This window comes from Ixodes scapularis, unplaced genomic scaffold (genome assembly GCF_016920785.2).
Source record: "Ixodes scapularis isolate PalLabHiFi unplaced genomic scaffold, ASM1692078v2 PGA_scaffold2__306_contigs__length_199485367, whole genome shotgun sequence".
In the NCBI taxonomy this organism is placed as follows: domain Eukaryota; kingdom Metazoa; phylum Arthropoda; class Arachnida; order Ixodida; family Ixodidae; genus Ixodes; species Ixodes scapularis.
This window is the reverse complement of record NW_024609857.1, coordinates 87,684,604-87,700,840: the sequence shown is the minus strand read 5'-3', so window position 1 is coordinate 87,700,840 and position 16,237 is coordinate 87,684,604. Positions and strand designations below refer to the sequence as shown.

At 40.2% G+C, this 16,237-nt stretch overlaps 1 protein-coding gene across 1 annotated transcript; it reads left to right on the top strand.

The window, feature by feature from the left end:
* Positions 1–206: 206 nt before the first annotated feature.
* On the top strand, positions 207–11,308 carry LOC120836820. Its single transcript, XM_040205898.1, has 5 exons — positions 207–317; positions 1,596–1,750; positions 3,035–3,108; positions 6,691–6,768; positions 11,175–11,308. The coding sequence occupies exons 1-5, from the start codon at positions 207–209 to the stop codon at positions 11,306–11,308; spliced, it is 552 nt and encodes a 183-aa protein (XP_040061832.1).
* Positions 11,309–16,237: the final 4,929 nt, after the last annotated feature.

Sequence of the window (16,237 nt, the reverse complement as noted above, 5' to 3'; positions counted from 1 at the left end):
AGTGATGTTACCAATATGAATAACATGTCTGGTGGCTGTCATTTTAATATATCGAGTTGTTTTCATTGCGACCGGAAACACACTACAATAAACTCCAGGTGCGCATCAAACAAAATTAAATTACAAGTTCCCTTTAGACATTAGCTATAAAAAGAGCCACAGCCCCATGGCGTTATACACTTCGCAGCGTTTTAAGGGGTATTACGATGTCGCCTGTCTTTACTTTGACCGCCCTCCAGATTCTTCTGGGATGTAGCGCAACGCCGAATTACCCGGAGCTTAATCCTAGGCTCCAAACTTACCAAGACGTATCAAAGGTATGTGGAGGTACACGCAGTTTCTCGCTGGTTAATAGGAAATAAATTGAAGTGAATATTCATTAAACTATTTGTAACGAAATTTGCTTCGCCCATGAGCACATAGTTAGTTACTTGTTGCACTAATCGTATTCCTAATGCAAAAGTAAACGGTCAGCTAGAACAATACGGACAAAGCACAGGCATGGAGAAACAGAGACATACACGCTGCTGACTATCAACTGCGTGTGTTTTGTGCTTATCGTTCTAGCTGACCGTATAATTTTGCATTATGTACCAGCTCGGTCAACTTCAGCCTGGTATTTGGTATTCCTAAATTGACGCTGTAAATTGAATTGAGGTCACCTTTATTAAATAAAAGTTCTAGCAGTTAATGTGTTTCGGGTGCAGTAAGATGACTAAGGAGTCGACAACTTGAAGTACATTCGTGTAAAAAATATGGAGCTCTTGATTTCAATACCACCTGCTTTATTTCAAAACATCCGTGAATGGTAAACTAATGCTGTTTGTGCAGGTAAGTTATGTTGCCAGGGGGACATAATGTAGATGGCTAATCCTCACGATAAGTGTGATAATTAACTGAACTATTCGAATTAACTTCTTCATTAGTTCAAATAAACAAAAGGTTAAAATTAGAAATTTCGGGAGCGTCTTCTAAAACTACCAATTATTCAATACTAGAACGATTTGAGGCACGTGGGAATTGCGGGGGGGGGGGGGGGGGGTGGCACCAAACTGGCCTGATGCTAGTGGCAGAAAGACTCCGATGATAATCTGATAATCCGCGTTTTTCCAGCGCCAGCTTGGCGCCTGTTGCTCGATAGGTGACTTTGGTGCACCCACTCGCTTCCCACGTACTTCAAGCTGTTAAAAATTTGATTTAGGTGTTTTAGATGACGCTCAGCATGTTTTTAAGAAGAACCATATGTTCGTTTCTTCCAATTACGAATTTATTAAGAACGCCTAGATGGGTATTCGGCTTATGTTAAGTATTGGAATTCGATACTATGCCCCCTGGTTGTATAACTCACCTGCATAAATTTTTCAGGAAGTATTTTCTTGTAGTACTAACTCTGCTCGGATTAAGAATGAAACGCCCTGTACATTGACGTCTATTCGGCGAAAGCTGTTCTGATCTCGCCATGTACCGCCTCTTTTCTAATTTTATGTGAGCAAAACATCGTTATATTGTGTCCTAACGAGCCTACAGCAGGAAGGTTATTTCTTCCGAGAACTGAATCATGGGTTCGTTATTGAAACGGCCACCTACGCGTACAGGCGTTCCCGCTAGCTCAGACCTGGTACGTGCTGTACAGAAACTATGAGAAGGACCCGGCATTTGGCACATCCAAGTGTTTAAGGCACAATCACTTGAAGTCGGAAAGGGATGGACAATATCAAACCTTTGCTCAGTACGGAGAAGACAAATCGGCGTAAGTCAATCCTGTGTTGCGTTGATCTCTCTAACACGCGAATAAGTAGCACACTGTTAGTGGCAGGCTCCTCGCGGCTAAATAGTTTGTTTTTTTGCGACAAAGAAATAAATTTAGTTTGCTGTGGAGACAAGTAAGAGGTAACGTGATACTTTTACTTTCTGTCTGAGTAACGAGCTACAGTTCCTCGTTTTATTTTTTGAGGAATCTACACAACACCAACTTTGTGTTTGCCTCAACTCACCCTGTGACTTATAGGCTTCAGGTGAGCAGTTTGCAGAGGAGCGAACAAAGTATAGCCGTTTTATTGTTTAAGTCATCGGAATTCCCAATTCATGTAAATGGTGTCCCTTCGCCTGAGACCAGAAGAAGAAAATAAGGGTGTCATCAATGTTGTGTCTTCTTTTCAAGGATTTCGGTATAGATATTTTTTAATCAAGATTCATTCTAGCATACTAAGGGGATTCCGCCTTTAAGAATGAGAATTGCTACCATCTTCTGAAAAAAATCACTTCCAATCCCCATAATACAGAGGGGAAAGAGCGGAGGGGGAGGGGGGGGGGGATTGACACACGCCAATGATACCCTGTCTTTCCAAATTTATCGTGCATCGCGAGAGCAATGGAAGTTATATTTTGGGTGTTTAGCTCTCACAATAATTTTCAAAAATTGTATGCGCACCCAAAACCCAAAACGCGATCATTAAGCGCATGCGCAATGGCGACGACGCTCAATGCTTGGGTGGGAAAAGCGATTCCGTACAATATCCTTTATATTACTAATCTGTTTCTAAAAAAACAAATTTAGAAGCTTGTAACGAGTAAGGAATATTTCAACTAAAACTTCAGCTGATACAAAGGAACTGACTAGTTAATGAAAGTTCTATCTTGTGATCATGAAACAGTACTGAAATTTCGCTGTCGCCAGCATTGTTGTCGTGTTTAGTTTTACTCTTATTACACAATTAATGAAACTGCAAATTTTGTCAGGAATGTAAGATCAGGTATTACCACCAAGGCATTATTATGAATAAATATAAAAATATTGCATTGTCCCGTTGAATTAAATAGATATGCTGTCTGAAATGTAAAAAAATAGTATAACTTTAATTAGGACACTGTAATGAATACGCACCTTGCCATATCCAAATTTAAAAGCGAAAAACGTTATTTTTATTGGATAAACGCTGACGTTTGTAAAAACTGCAACTTTCCTGTTTCACACTACGGAGGAATATCATTTCATTATTTCATTCATGTTTTAATATACCTGACTTTTCTTTAGTAAGGAGCGGGTGACGCTAGGGTCCACTGAAGGATATACTGCCAAGAATGTGATAAACATTCATCCCGAGGGCCGTGAGTATTCGCCGATTATGAACCTCTAGGTAGTTTTTGAGTAAAACCAAGTACATCAGAGTTATTTTAATCGGTCTGCTTGGTTCGGTTATCGTTAGTGTCTACGCCACTTAAAGTTTAAAACTTGAAGCACACAACAACCAAGGTGCTTCTGTATTTTCGAATACTAGAGTCGACTGCAAGCAAGGCCACTGGCCACCGCCATGTCTCTGCGCGTGCGAACAAGCCCGTGCAATGTCAAGCTTGCCAAAGCTATGTTTAGGAGCGAGCTGCGCGTGCTTGCACAGATGGGGCACAAGTCGGGGCGCCGTGTTTGCAATTGTCTATACTCGGATTCTCTTTACATGGAAGCTTATTAGATGATTCTAAGAAATGTGTTACAGATGAATTCTAGAGTATTTTATCCCGTGAATCTGGATATCAGGTTTTTTTTTTTTTACGACGATAAAACTAAACGCCAGAAAACACGAAAAACCTCCGACAAGTTGCTACGTCATACCGAGATCTTTCGGCCGCCAAGCGCGGCTCGCTCGTATGGGCAACGGGTGAAATTGCAAGCTTACCAGGCATATTCCTCCGCACTGAAACCAGTCATCAATTCTTCTTTTGACCTTTTTTGAATATAGCAAAAGGATTTGGGCATAGTTTTTGTAGGCGCTGAAGATGCGAGAGAGCGGAGATTCCGAAAACTCTGGATATGAAGTAGCGGTCTTCGGAAGGAGCGTGACGTCAGCGGTACTCTGAAAATGATTTTCTGCAACCTCCGTGCACCAAATTGACAAACGAAGACGATTTGAGTGTTTCTACTAAAATTCAGAACCGCTTCGGCTTTTCTCGTAAGTCCAAGAACAGCCGACGCTTTGATCCGCTGGAGCCAAGGAAGAAGCTGCAAAAGGACATCGTTGCGCTTTTTTTGCCTGTGTAATTGGTTTAGCTCGTGAAGTATTTTGGGACCCTTTCTTTTTAACTTATACGTAAACGACATTGTTAACGTTAACAGGGAAGCAAAATTTGTTAACTACCCGGATGATACTAGCATATTTTTTTCTTCCGAACCAGGTGATGACTTAATAGATATGGCCCACCACACTTTATCAATGATAAAATCCTGGGGCGATTGTAACTCTTTAAAGGTAAACATTAATAAAACAAAAGCAATAATTTTTCGTCCGAAAAACAAGTCTGTGTTTTTATCTGGATCACTGAGTTTAAATTCTTATCCAATTGAAATAGTTAGTTCCTTCAAAACTCTTTGCGTATTTTTAATGAGAACATGTCTTGGGATTGTCAAATAAATTATCTTATTCCAAAATTATGCCGAGTAATTGGGATCCTAAATCGCAACCGTTCTTTGTTGCCCACGAATGTTAAATTGTTAGTTTACAACTCTCTATTTTACTCTCACTTAATATACTGCCATCTAGTATGGGGCTCATCGACACTAACCGATATGGAAAAACTGTTTTTGTTACAAAAAAAAATATTAAGAAGCATATGTAATGTCCCTTATGATGGTCACACTTCTGATCTATTTAGAAATTTTAAGATAATTACTATTTACAACTTGTACGATTATAGACTATGTGCTAGTTTCAGGAGGGAAAGAATAAGGGGCTCATGTTTTTTAGTAAACCTTGCAGGTTTACAGGAAAATTCACCAGCATACCCCACTCGCGGAACGGAGAAGTGGAAAATGGTCACTCAGCGAACGAACTATGGTCTCAAAATGCTTAAATTTGCCGTGCCACGCTTGCTAAATAATTTTTATATTCATGGTGTATATTTTGACTCTAAAACTTCTAAAGAATTGCGTTTGTATTTTTGCAACTGATTTGTACCTGATTTCTATTTTCTGTTTTATTTTGTTTCATTATTAGGCAAGAGTGCATAGTTTTGTAAATTTTAATTGTTGCTTTTTATGTTAGTCTATTTGCTTAAAAAAAACAGGCAAGTGCGTAGTTATGTATCTTTCAATTGTTACTTTTTGTGTGTATCTTTTTTTATCATTTTTTTTTTTTTTATTTCCGTTCCGTTGCTGTTGACCATTGTAGGGACCCGAGGACCAGTCAAGCTGCATATCGCAGCTTTTTTCCACGGGTTCCACCATCACAATCGATGGAAATAAATGTATTAATATTATTATAGCAACCCTACAAAGACATCAAATGACGTGGCTATGCACTTTTCGCTCATCTTGATTCACTCCCTTGAGCTGCAGCGTCGGCTGCGATAGGACTTCAAGTTAATCGTGGGATCCAGTGTACACAGCGCGAAACTGCTACTTCCAATACGCGATTGTCGTTTTCTTTTTTGTTTTTTTTTTCTTCTTCTTGGAATGAGAACGTTGTCGTTGAGACTTTTATTGGGTGAAATATTTTCGTTGGGTGCACTTGCTTAAGCGGTAGAGTCTGGTGCCTGCCAATATATATAAGTAAAAAAAAAAGCCGATTATATTTTTGCTTCAAGAGTGTCCCGCAATGTACCCTCACTGAAAGTAGGTCAACCAAAATGAGTCCGTTTGAGCATGTTATTGAAGGGACACAAAAAAATTAAGTGTCTTATGCATCGGGAAGGGCATCAGAGCAAGCACACGAAATTGCTTGCTCTGATGGGAGGATAGAAAGAGCACAGTGCCTGTCAACCATTTAACCTTAAACAGCATTAGAGGGGATTGGGTTTAATGTGGTTGCTGTATGCTTTAATTTGCTATACAATACTAGCGTTAGCTGAACATCTAACATACATTAAAATAAATGAGTTTATTCAGACGTATCTGGATAATGCTTATATTTAGTAGAAAATCCACCATATACGGTGCATTTTATTTCTGAGTGAGTTTTTTGCTTTGGGCTCACCTAATATACAGGCTGATTTTCTTTAATCTTTCCAGATATGTTAAAAAAAAGCCGTGAAAGCTACATTTATGCGGTTTCTGAAGGTGAGCTATACGGTCAGGGGGACATAGTATTTGTGACTAATTGTAAGGATCAGTCTGCTAATTAAAAAATTTTAATTAACATTTTAATTAGTATAATTAGACATGTGGTTCCAGTTAGAAACGTGCTGAGCGTCATCAGAAACCAATACATATATATATGTTTATATAGCTTGAGCGCGCGGGAAGCGCAGTAGTGCGTTATGTCTGCCACTGGTGCAAAAGTTACAAAGTTGAGGATTCGATAAGAGACGAAGAAATCGCTCGCGCGCCTTGTCGCACCGGTAGCCTTCCTCATGCAGCACGAGCGCTAACTTTAGAGCACTGCTGCGCTTCTCATGCGCTAAGCGTCTCTCTGAAAACTGATTTGTGTTTCTCGATAACGCTCAGAAAATACATAATTAGAACTTTATGTCCATGTTTACTGATTAAAAGGTTAATTACCGAATGTTGCTTAATTAGCCGACTGATCGTTCCGATTAGCCCATATGCTACGTCCCTCTGGCCCTATAACTGATCTGCAGAACAGCATAAGTGTAGCTTTCACGGATTCGTTAACAAAAATATGGTGAACTAGAAAAAAAAGAAAAAGAAAACAGCCTGTATGGTAAATATAAAATACGCACTTCTCAACCCGTATATTCCAGAAAATATCACGCTTCCTCTGTACATATCTTTCCTGGATGTGAACAAATGCGCAGTCGGCAGGAGCATCTACGTCAATGGTACGACCACTTTTTAACATATGGGTTTGCTTTCAGTATCTGCGCTGCATGGAATATGCGAAACAATCTTTATATACAGGATTATATTTTAATTCCAACCTATTACTTTAGAGTATACCGCGAAAAGTACACTACTTCGGTCACTGCACGTGAGTTATTCGGCTAGGGGGTCATTTTACGGGGCGGGGGGGGGGGGGGGGGGGGGGGAGATGCTGTGTGCTATATTAATAGTGATAATTACAAATTGTTTCTTAATTAACAATTTAAATTAGTGAAAATGACCTTATGTTTTTAATTAAATCTTGGTGATCGCCATCGCAAACCACGAAATCAGAAAATTTAAGAAAAAATCGCGGAGGTGCCTTCAAGTTACAAGTCTTGCAACAGGCGCAAGGCTCGCGGTGCAAAAACGCGGAGCATAATATTTTATCAGTGTGGTTTGAACCACTAGCATTTTGTACGTTGCACAACAGGTAATTAGTTAGGCACACATCCGCGCTTCTTATTTCCACCAAACCATTAGAACGTTTTGTTTACTGGTTTTGATGAGGCGCAGCAAGTTTGTGCTTGTAACCATTGGTTTATTTTTATTATTTATTTTATTGAACAAATCTTAGGTAATTATGAAACTTGTAATGGTCAGCCCTTAGATTATGTACCCCTGACCGTATGATTCACCTACACAAACCGGCTTGTGTACCTTTTATGACTATTTTTAATAAATAAGTTCAAAATAAAATTACACGCTCTGTATATAAGCCTTCATGTGAGAGGAGTTAGTGTGCAGGTCAGCTGAGTGAATTTGTCATACTGAACGTCCCGAGCCACTTGACGACAGACAAAACGTACACAGTATCACGCGAAACGGGCTTGTGTTTTTGAATCAATATTTTATATGCATTCTAAACGGTGTGCGCAAAACAAGTGCTGCCGCGGCATTTTTCCTAAGAAACCACACCGCGGCGCCACTTGGACGACCCGACATGCAGCAAGAGTATTCGGTAGGCGGAGAGCGAAACTTTGAAATATCGGTTACTTAAAATACTGCATTGGCAGGACAAAAGTATCCCTACAGGAACGAAGATTTTACCTTTTTAGTCGCTTCAGTTGCGCTAATAAAGACGAGAAGCCGTACAAAATTATTTAGTTTTCGCAATCCCGGCATAGGCCGGACCGGCTGTAGTATGCTCTTTAAAGAAATGTCAGCTAAGCTGAGCACCGTGCAACACACCACACATCGTGGTACAGCCCTCGCGTACCCTTCTACACTATACACCTTTCCAAAAAATGCTCCTCGGCCGCCGCCATGTTGCTGATGCTGATGCGGCTGGTGCGAGTCTCGCGCCCTCTATCAGCTTAACATTTTCTGCCACTTTCTCGGACTGTGAAGAGCCGCTCAGCGCGGTTCTCTACCTAGGTTTTTCCAGTTTTGCATTCGACGTTTCCTCGCCCCTCTTGAAAGATTCCACTCATTTTTTTATGCGCGATGCTTACCCTTTTTGTCTTATCTTCCATTGTGAAAAATAAGGCTGGTAAGTGCCTGTCATTCAAGTTTTCTGCTTTACATTTACGGGAAACGAAGAAGGTGAAGGACGTCGAACGACCCTCGACGCGAATTTACGAACATTGTTCTCCCCCCTCTTACAGATAATCGGCGTAGAATCCTCAGTCGTCTCCAAAAATAGTTGTCCGAGTTGGGGTGAGAAAACGGGTCAGTCGCGTTCGTTCTTCTGCTTTCGTGCGGTTGTGAAAAAAGGAAGCTCTCCCCAAAACGTGCCCCAAAACGAAGTCATCTCGAATTCTCGAATTCCGTCCGATCGTCTAGATGTGACTGTCGTCGACTGTGACTGTGTTATTTGAGATCTTTCTCAAATGCATTTTTTTCGGATAACGCTGCATCGTGTTGTACGTACGATATATTGTTCGAATGTTAACACTTCCTCAATTGTACGTCCGTGTCCTGTCCATCGGTAAACACGTTATCTGTGAGCGTGAAAAATGCATGCCTTTCGACCCTCTTCTGTTGCAATTTATTTTTGACAGCAAAGCGCTTTGACGTTTCACATGCGGCGAATCCCGCGGCGCCGTCAAAACTTATCGTAAGAAAAAAACACAAATAACTAGAACTATACATTCCAGTCGCATTCGTTCTGTCGCGCGCGTACCCAACAAAAATAGTTTATATCTTTTTTTTTTTTGCTTTTTCTTTTAAATGTGGTACAATGCTTTCTCAATGTCCTCGGGAAAATACATGTACCATGAAACAAAATATAGCGGGAAAAGACGAGAATTTAGCCGCCAGCAGCGTTTGAAACTACGCCTACGCGGGCTGCGCATATTGAAATCACAGTCCACTCGGTTAGGGTTAGGAGGGACGCCTGTGAGAGTCTAGCCTCAAACTCAGTGACTGGGCTCGAAAATGGTTTGTTGCCCCTAGGGTCGAGTGTTTTTTTGAAAGGTGTACAGACGACAATGAAAAGCACACAGCCACTTCATACGCTTTTGAAAGCCACGACCACAGCAGCGACCATCTCTATGCAGTTATGACCACTCACTCCAGTATGTAGTGGAGTGATAAAATGGGGCGAGAACTAGTTTATATATCAATTTCATTCACTTCTGTGACTGGTGAATGTTGTCCATCAGTAATTTACAAATTTTAGTAGATATTAAATTACATTAATTGAATTATGGCAATTTTTGTAATTTTGAAACAATTTTCAATTTTAATTTATGAATTGTACTAAAACGAACACTTTTTCTAAATAATTCTATAACGCTGGCTTAGTTTTATAAAACCAATGAGACACATAAAGAAAATAAGCACCTTACTCCCTACCTTCCCTACCGAAAAACTCAGTATAATTTTTTGTTATCTGGATTATGGAACTAGAAATCTATCTGCATTCTCTCTGTACTTAGGTTTTAGAAATTATTTTTTTGTCTGCAATCTGGATTTCGAGCTTTCAGAAACAGATTTCCAGTTCTTTAATCAAGATACGAAAAAGATATACTGGGTTTTTCAGTAGGGTTTTTGCCAACTCGTGTGAATAACAAAGCATAAACCACAACCGTTTGCGCACAGCTGACCAACATTAAGAGCCACATTATGCACAGGGGAACATAAAAGGTGCCGCATAGAAGTGCAAAGTCCCTTATTCTTAGGATGACGAGAAATTTCGTCAGTGTAGAAAATAAGGAACTTTTAAAGTACATCCTGTTGGGTAGTATTCTAATTCTACGTGATTACCAACTTTTGTAAGAAGATTAGTTCGCAATGTAATTATAATGCACTGTATTTCTGACTTGATTTACCCCAGTATTGCAGTTTCCTTGTAGACGTATAGACGGTCACTTAATGGAAGCAGATTAAAGCGCCACCTCACCGGACAAAAACCCATATATAAATAAATACCACAACGGTGTGTTGCCGTATTCGCTGCGGACACTATTGGACCCAAGTTACTCCGAGGAGTCAAATCACGTGAGAACACAGGTTCAGAAACGCATAACGGGTAGGTTTTCCAACGATAAGACAAACAAACCTTTACACTGGACTGAGAGCGACAACAATTGGGAATACGATCGCTGCAGGCAGCGGGCTCAAAGAACAGGAGAGCGACGACATCCCGCGGCATCACACCCACGTCACCGTTGGGGCGCTATCACGGCAAACCAGAGCGCGCTTATGAAGTGACATCTCCCTTTTTGCTCACAAACGTAACTATGCTAAAATTACGATTTTGCTCTTTAGCGTCTTGCCTAAGGTTGCGTTTTCTTTACGATTGTCTCCCCAACAGTGGCCCCATTTATAGCATAATATAATATACCTAAGACATCCCTGCAGTGAAAATTTCTTAGGAACCATTAAATATTGTTTTCGGTTGTCATTTAAGCAGTGCAACTCATTAAAGTTTTTTTTTGTAACACTGCTATAAATATTTTGGGTGGGGGATGGGGGGGGGGGGCGAAAACCGAATACACAATTCTTTACCTTAACAGTGCTGCTACTACCGAACACAATCATTAATATAAAAACAGTGTTGTAAAATAAAGGGCAAGCATAATACAAATCACGAAAGAACATAAAAGGCGCACATTTTGATTCGTCCAATGAACTACTTTTAGTAGGTTATTCAGCAGAGAAAGGGGGAACAGATGGGAATAAAGACGTGAATGCAGTTTGATGCCTTCACTAACTTTGTTTATGTGAGGCTGACTTTTTTTTTTTACTTTCCTTTGTTCTGGGAGATGTGTGAGTGTAACGCCGCATATTTAGAGGACGTGAAGACTCTATTTACACGAATCATGCAACTATTATTTCTAAAGGGGATAAAACAACCGCGGTTTACGTCTTTTAAATAGATTCAAGGAGGGTGTCTAACATATACCTTCGAATTTCGCAGAAGATGCATGCAGTGTCGCCGTTCCCGAAGACCAGCTTGGAGAAAGTACCACCTGCTGCGATTTCATTTACGACCTACTCTGCGGTACATACAAATATCAGATATCAGACACCAGCTGCAAGAACCAACACTGACGAAAACACCATGAACTTTTTTATGTGTATGGCCTTAAAAGTCAACTTCGCTCAATTAGGAAACTGGTGATGATTGGCCACATCAACTTGAGCGTCGTTAATGACATTAAGTCAAAAGGCACAAGTAAGAAAAATCGAACGGAGTATCCCTTAATGCCTCAAGAATGGAGTAGTTTAAATATAGTTAACGCCACTATCTTCGTCTTTTGGCAAGAGTAACGCCAAAGTAAGCTTTTGTTTATGAAAGCTAAACGAATGTAACTTTTTTCAATCTCTTACTCAAGATTTTCTTGATTATATTGTCAAGATGGTGGAAAATAGTCTAAAGTTGAATTGTGCAAAATGACTAATAAAAATGTCCAAACATCATTAGTGTGTGAATTTGTAAATTTTTGTGTTGACTGGTTTTGGTAAGACTATGCTACCTACGTGATGAAGGATACTTTAGCCACAAGTGTGTTTAATTTCAAGCCAACGTGGTAACGTAACCTGACAAACACAATCACTCTTCTGCGTTCTCAGTGTAAGACAACGTCAAGGCTGGAATTAATCTCTCCAATATATTCCGTCTTTTATCTCCCTCTGTTTATCTCTCCCTCTTAAACAGAAGTTGCTACAGGCGTTTCTGGCATTTCATTTACGACAAACGGCAGGCTAAAATAAACACTTGAAATTGAAATAAGACACCAGAGGTAGGTAGTTTTCAAACTATAATCAGCATTCGGTGTACAGTTCGCGGTGGGAAATCTCAATTAGAAATAAACAAAAACATCTCATAGCAATTTTCGAACACAGCCCGCACTCGGTGCGTATACCGCACCTGGCGCCTACTCCGCACAAAAAAATATAAATATGTATACATATATATACTGTACAAAGCATATGTCGAGAGAGGCTTGTTTTAAAGCTTTCAAAAAGGCTTTAATCAAGCAAAATTTATATTTAGCATGCTCTGTCATTCACATATTTCGTCGCGTCATAATAAACAATATGGAAAAATTAAATCCTTGTATAGAACGCACATAGAGATAGTCTCAGCCACGTAAAATATTAGCTTTTACAGCATGTGTAGCCCGCGAACTAGAGAATGGAACTGAAAATTGTGGCCTTTCATTTTTGGTCTAAGCTATCATTAGACTTTGCATGACGTGATGTTCAAGGAGTGATGTGATCTCAAGACAGCTGAAGCAAATTTGTCAATATAATCAAATTTACGTTAATATACCTTCTGATTCCGATTTATGTTATATAGGTAAAACGAAGCGTTGTTTTAATGATAGACTAGCCGAACATAAGCGATGTGTCGAAAACAAATATCCATATTCGAGGTATCCAAGCATATTCAGGAATGAAGGAATTGCATGCCATTATGAAACTCGACTACCACAAATGTAACGCGAAGAAACGACCTCAAGCGACTGCTGAACGAGTCAATCGCGATAACGAAGCCTGGGAATCCAGTGGACAAGCGCTATCTGTCTTTAGAAGCGGAATGGAAGCGCTTTCAAAACCTTTAGTAGTATTGTTAGCTTTAAAAAAACTTTTTTGTGTAGCTTTATAGCTAACTTCCTTAGTGAAGTGTGTAGTTCAGTTTGTCGTTTCCTTGCGTGTTCTTTTTTTTTAATTTCGTAACACCTTTGGTCTCGTCAGTTGCTATGACTCCATTGTTAGAGGTGCGGTGTCGTCTCTTCTGATGAGAGAGGTGATGTGAAGAAGGCTTCCCTTTCTTTCCTTCGTTTTCAACCCTATATGAAAGGTTTTGTCCTCAATAAAGGTTTAGTTGTGTTTGAGACGTTCTCCTTCTCTTCCTTGACATCGTCTGTCAAGACGTCAGTCTCGGGGTTCTTCACTAAAATGTTTAATAACTGCGGCTTTTTCACGGCTGCAGTGAGGAATACGAAACGGCGTGTTTCTGGCGAAATGGCTGACTAATGGAAGTGGATTTTAGCGTTGAGCACTCAAATAAATTAATATTTCTTGTATGCAGAGCAATGTAGATGATCTAGGCAAACATGCTAAACATTTTATTGGTCTAGCATTTCGGTGCAGATTTAAATCACAATAAAGATGATTCACATTATTTTAATCGTTGTCATTTCTTCCATTTAAAAGCGGCGTGCCTCAGGGCTTTCCATTACTGCCGATTTTGTTTCTTATTGATGTCAATGAGATAGCAAGCGCATTTAATACCTCTCTTGAACTTTGTTATCGCATTCAATTGCCTGCTGTATAAAAACGTTAATTTACGAGAAACAAACACGTTATAAATGAAAATATATTTAGTAAGCATGATTGCTGCAAAAAAAGTTTATATAAATAAGAATATTAAGTCTTCGGTCGTTGTAGTCACGGGGGAAATGTCGATTTCTCGAAGTGCGTTTGTATTCTCCAGATACCACAAAAGGTGATTGATAATCATGCGCTTTGCTAAATTGGCGATGCAACTGACGTGACCGGTGTGACTGACTTTAAGGTTATAATCGGATATTTTTGAAAATGAGAACCACCGTTACTTTTTAAAGGCTTCAGTAAGCTTACCGGATCCCCTTGAAAGGCTGTACTTTTGCAGAATTTAGTCTATACTTGTAGTCCCAGGCCAGACAATACCATCTAGCTGGCTCTGCCCGGTCCTGGACAGGCTTGAATTGTGCTCTCCTGAAGGGTGTCGAAGAGCTCTCAATTCTAATATCATAACTAAGCTTCGGAAGTAAACAGGCCGGGTCGCCTTTAGAAAAGACGATATCTTACATCTGGCTGACGTGCACTAGTTTATTTTCGCTGAAAGCATTGGTTGCTACGGGCTACGTGTGGTCCTTAGAGAAGTTCAGAGCGCAGAAATAACTCTTTTAGCACTTAACTTTTTCAGTCCTCTGTCCAGCTTCTTGGGTCTTGTTGAGGGCTTATGGTCGTCTATTGATGCACATGTGCCCATCCATCTTCACCTAGTAAGGTAGTGAAGATGTCTTCACATCACATTCAGCGTTTTTCGAGATTCCCTCCAGTACACCGGCTCACTGATTTAGATAGGCGATGTGGGCTAGTTGGTTCATGATGACAAAAGGGCAAGCAGCGCCCAAGAAACGAAGACAGAGTAAAAGTGCGCGCAGGACAATTGCTAACTCTTAACTGAAAATTAAATAGGATCCACATTGGAAACACTAAGCACGTGCTGTCGGTGGCTTTGGGTGACGGCCCATCCTCAAAAAATGTTGACATTGCTGGCAAGGACCGAAACCGAATGACTGGGGTAGTGTTAGAAGAATATGCGATTAACAAGGGCGAGAGAAAGTGCGTCAGGCAGACGTCGCTACATTTACACAGCAGAAATATTGCCTTTCAAGGCATATCTTGTATGAAGCAAGGTTCTACGCCAACGGTAAGTGTCGGGAACTTTGACAACTTTTTAATATGCACGTCGGCCGAGCATGGATGTGAGACGCGTTGGTTTTTTGCCGATCTTGCTTTTTCTAAGGCGTGGCGTTAAGGAGCTCGTGTCGCGTAAAAGCCAGTGTTCGCGTCGGTGGCATCGTGACGGGAAAATCTTGATTGGTCGATAGGGTCATGATGTCACAGCCGCATCACTTCGCGCGAAAATATCAAAACAACCTTCAACGCTCACCTGAAACTTGACGTGACACGTCTAATAAAAGTGATTAAAACACATGACGTGTAGTGCGAATAAAAGGTCGCCGCATGTCTCGAATGATTTCGTTTTATAGAGTAAAATGTAGATTTGAAGATTTTTTGACAGAATTCGCACCCACGACCCTTCGCTTGCAAGCCAGACACGCTACTGACTGGCCATGTCCGCTACATTTCCTGCTCACTGGCAGGAACAGCCTGAGAAGCGATTGAGAAGGCGATGCGAACGGAACCCTATAACCCTGTCGCGTTCCACTATTAAAGGCGAAGCTTAAGCGACTTCCTAGTTGTGTTTTAAATATTCAGTTTAAAGTCAGCGCTTGTCCTCTGTGCACTTTTACTTTGTCCATGTTTTTTTTCCGTGCGGTTTGCGCTTTTGTCACAGATTCGTCCAGCCGTCGTTCTGCGCGGCCACGATCTACGTGCAGCCTTTCATGTTGGATGTATGCTGCTCGCAATAGCAAATAAAACAACTGCGTCGTTAAACCGCGATTTGTCCTTTAAAATGGTTTAGCATATTACCGCCATCAGCCTCGCTGACCGTTTCAAAAAAGCTTTATAAATCATGCCAACAAAAACTTTTAAGTGTTATATACTTGAATTTCGTTTGTTTTCTCCAATATTCGCGGGAGTGTTTGTTTCTATAAATTGCAGCTCGAAAGGGAAACAATAATAGTTCATTCGACACGCCGAAACAAACATGATATATATAACTATTTCTAGGTTGTTATCTGCATAGCTACTTTGCCAAGTCGATCACGTGTTGGAAGCATAATATTTAAGGTTTTCAGTCACCATACCTTCCACCAAATAATTAACACTTCCAGTTATTGCGCGTGCCAAAATGATTATAAACCTTAAAACGACGCAACGGGTGGAAATCGGGCAAAGGTTAAAATATATAAAACTATATTTGTGTGCATGTTCATAATTTTATAGGACCCAGTTTGGTATTCAATTGTCAAAAACTGTAGTGTGTGCCACTTGAAAGTATGTGGCATTTTATTTTTTTATGAAAAAAATAAACAGGCTGTTTCCGGAAAGGGTAGCAAAATCGCTCCTGCGAAAACTAAGCATCGCACAGAAAACGTTGATCCCGTAGCTGTCTGTGCCAAAGGAACCATTACGGAAAGTGATAAACTTTCAATATATTTGGGTAAGTAATACATTTTCAGTAAATAATGTGTTAATTATTCATTTAAAGGTTGGGCTTTAATTGGAATATTGCTGTGCAAAAGCGAAAACTACTTGATACACCTACATTAAAATGTTCTATGGCACACGCAG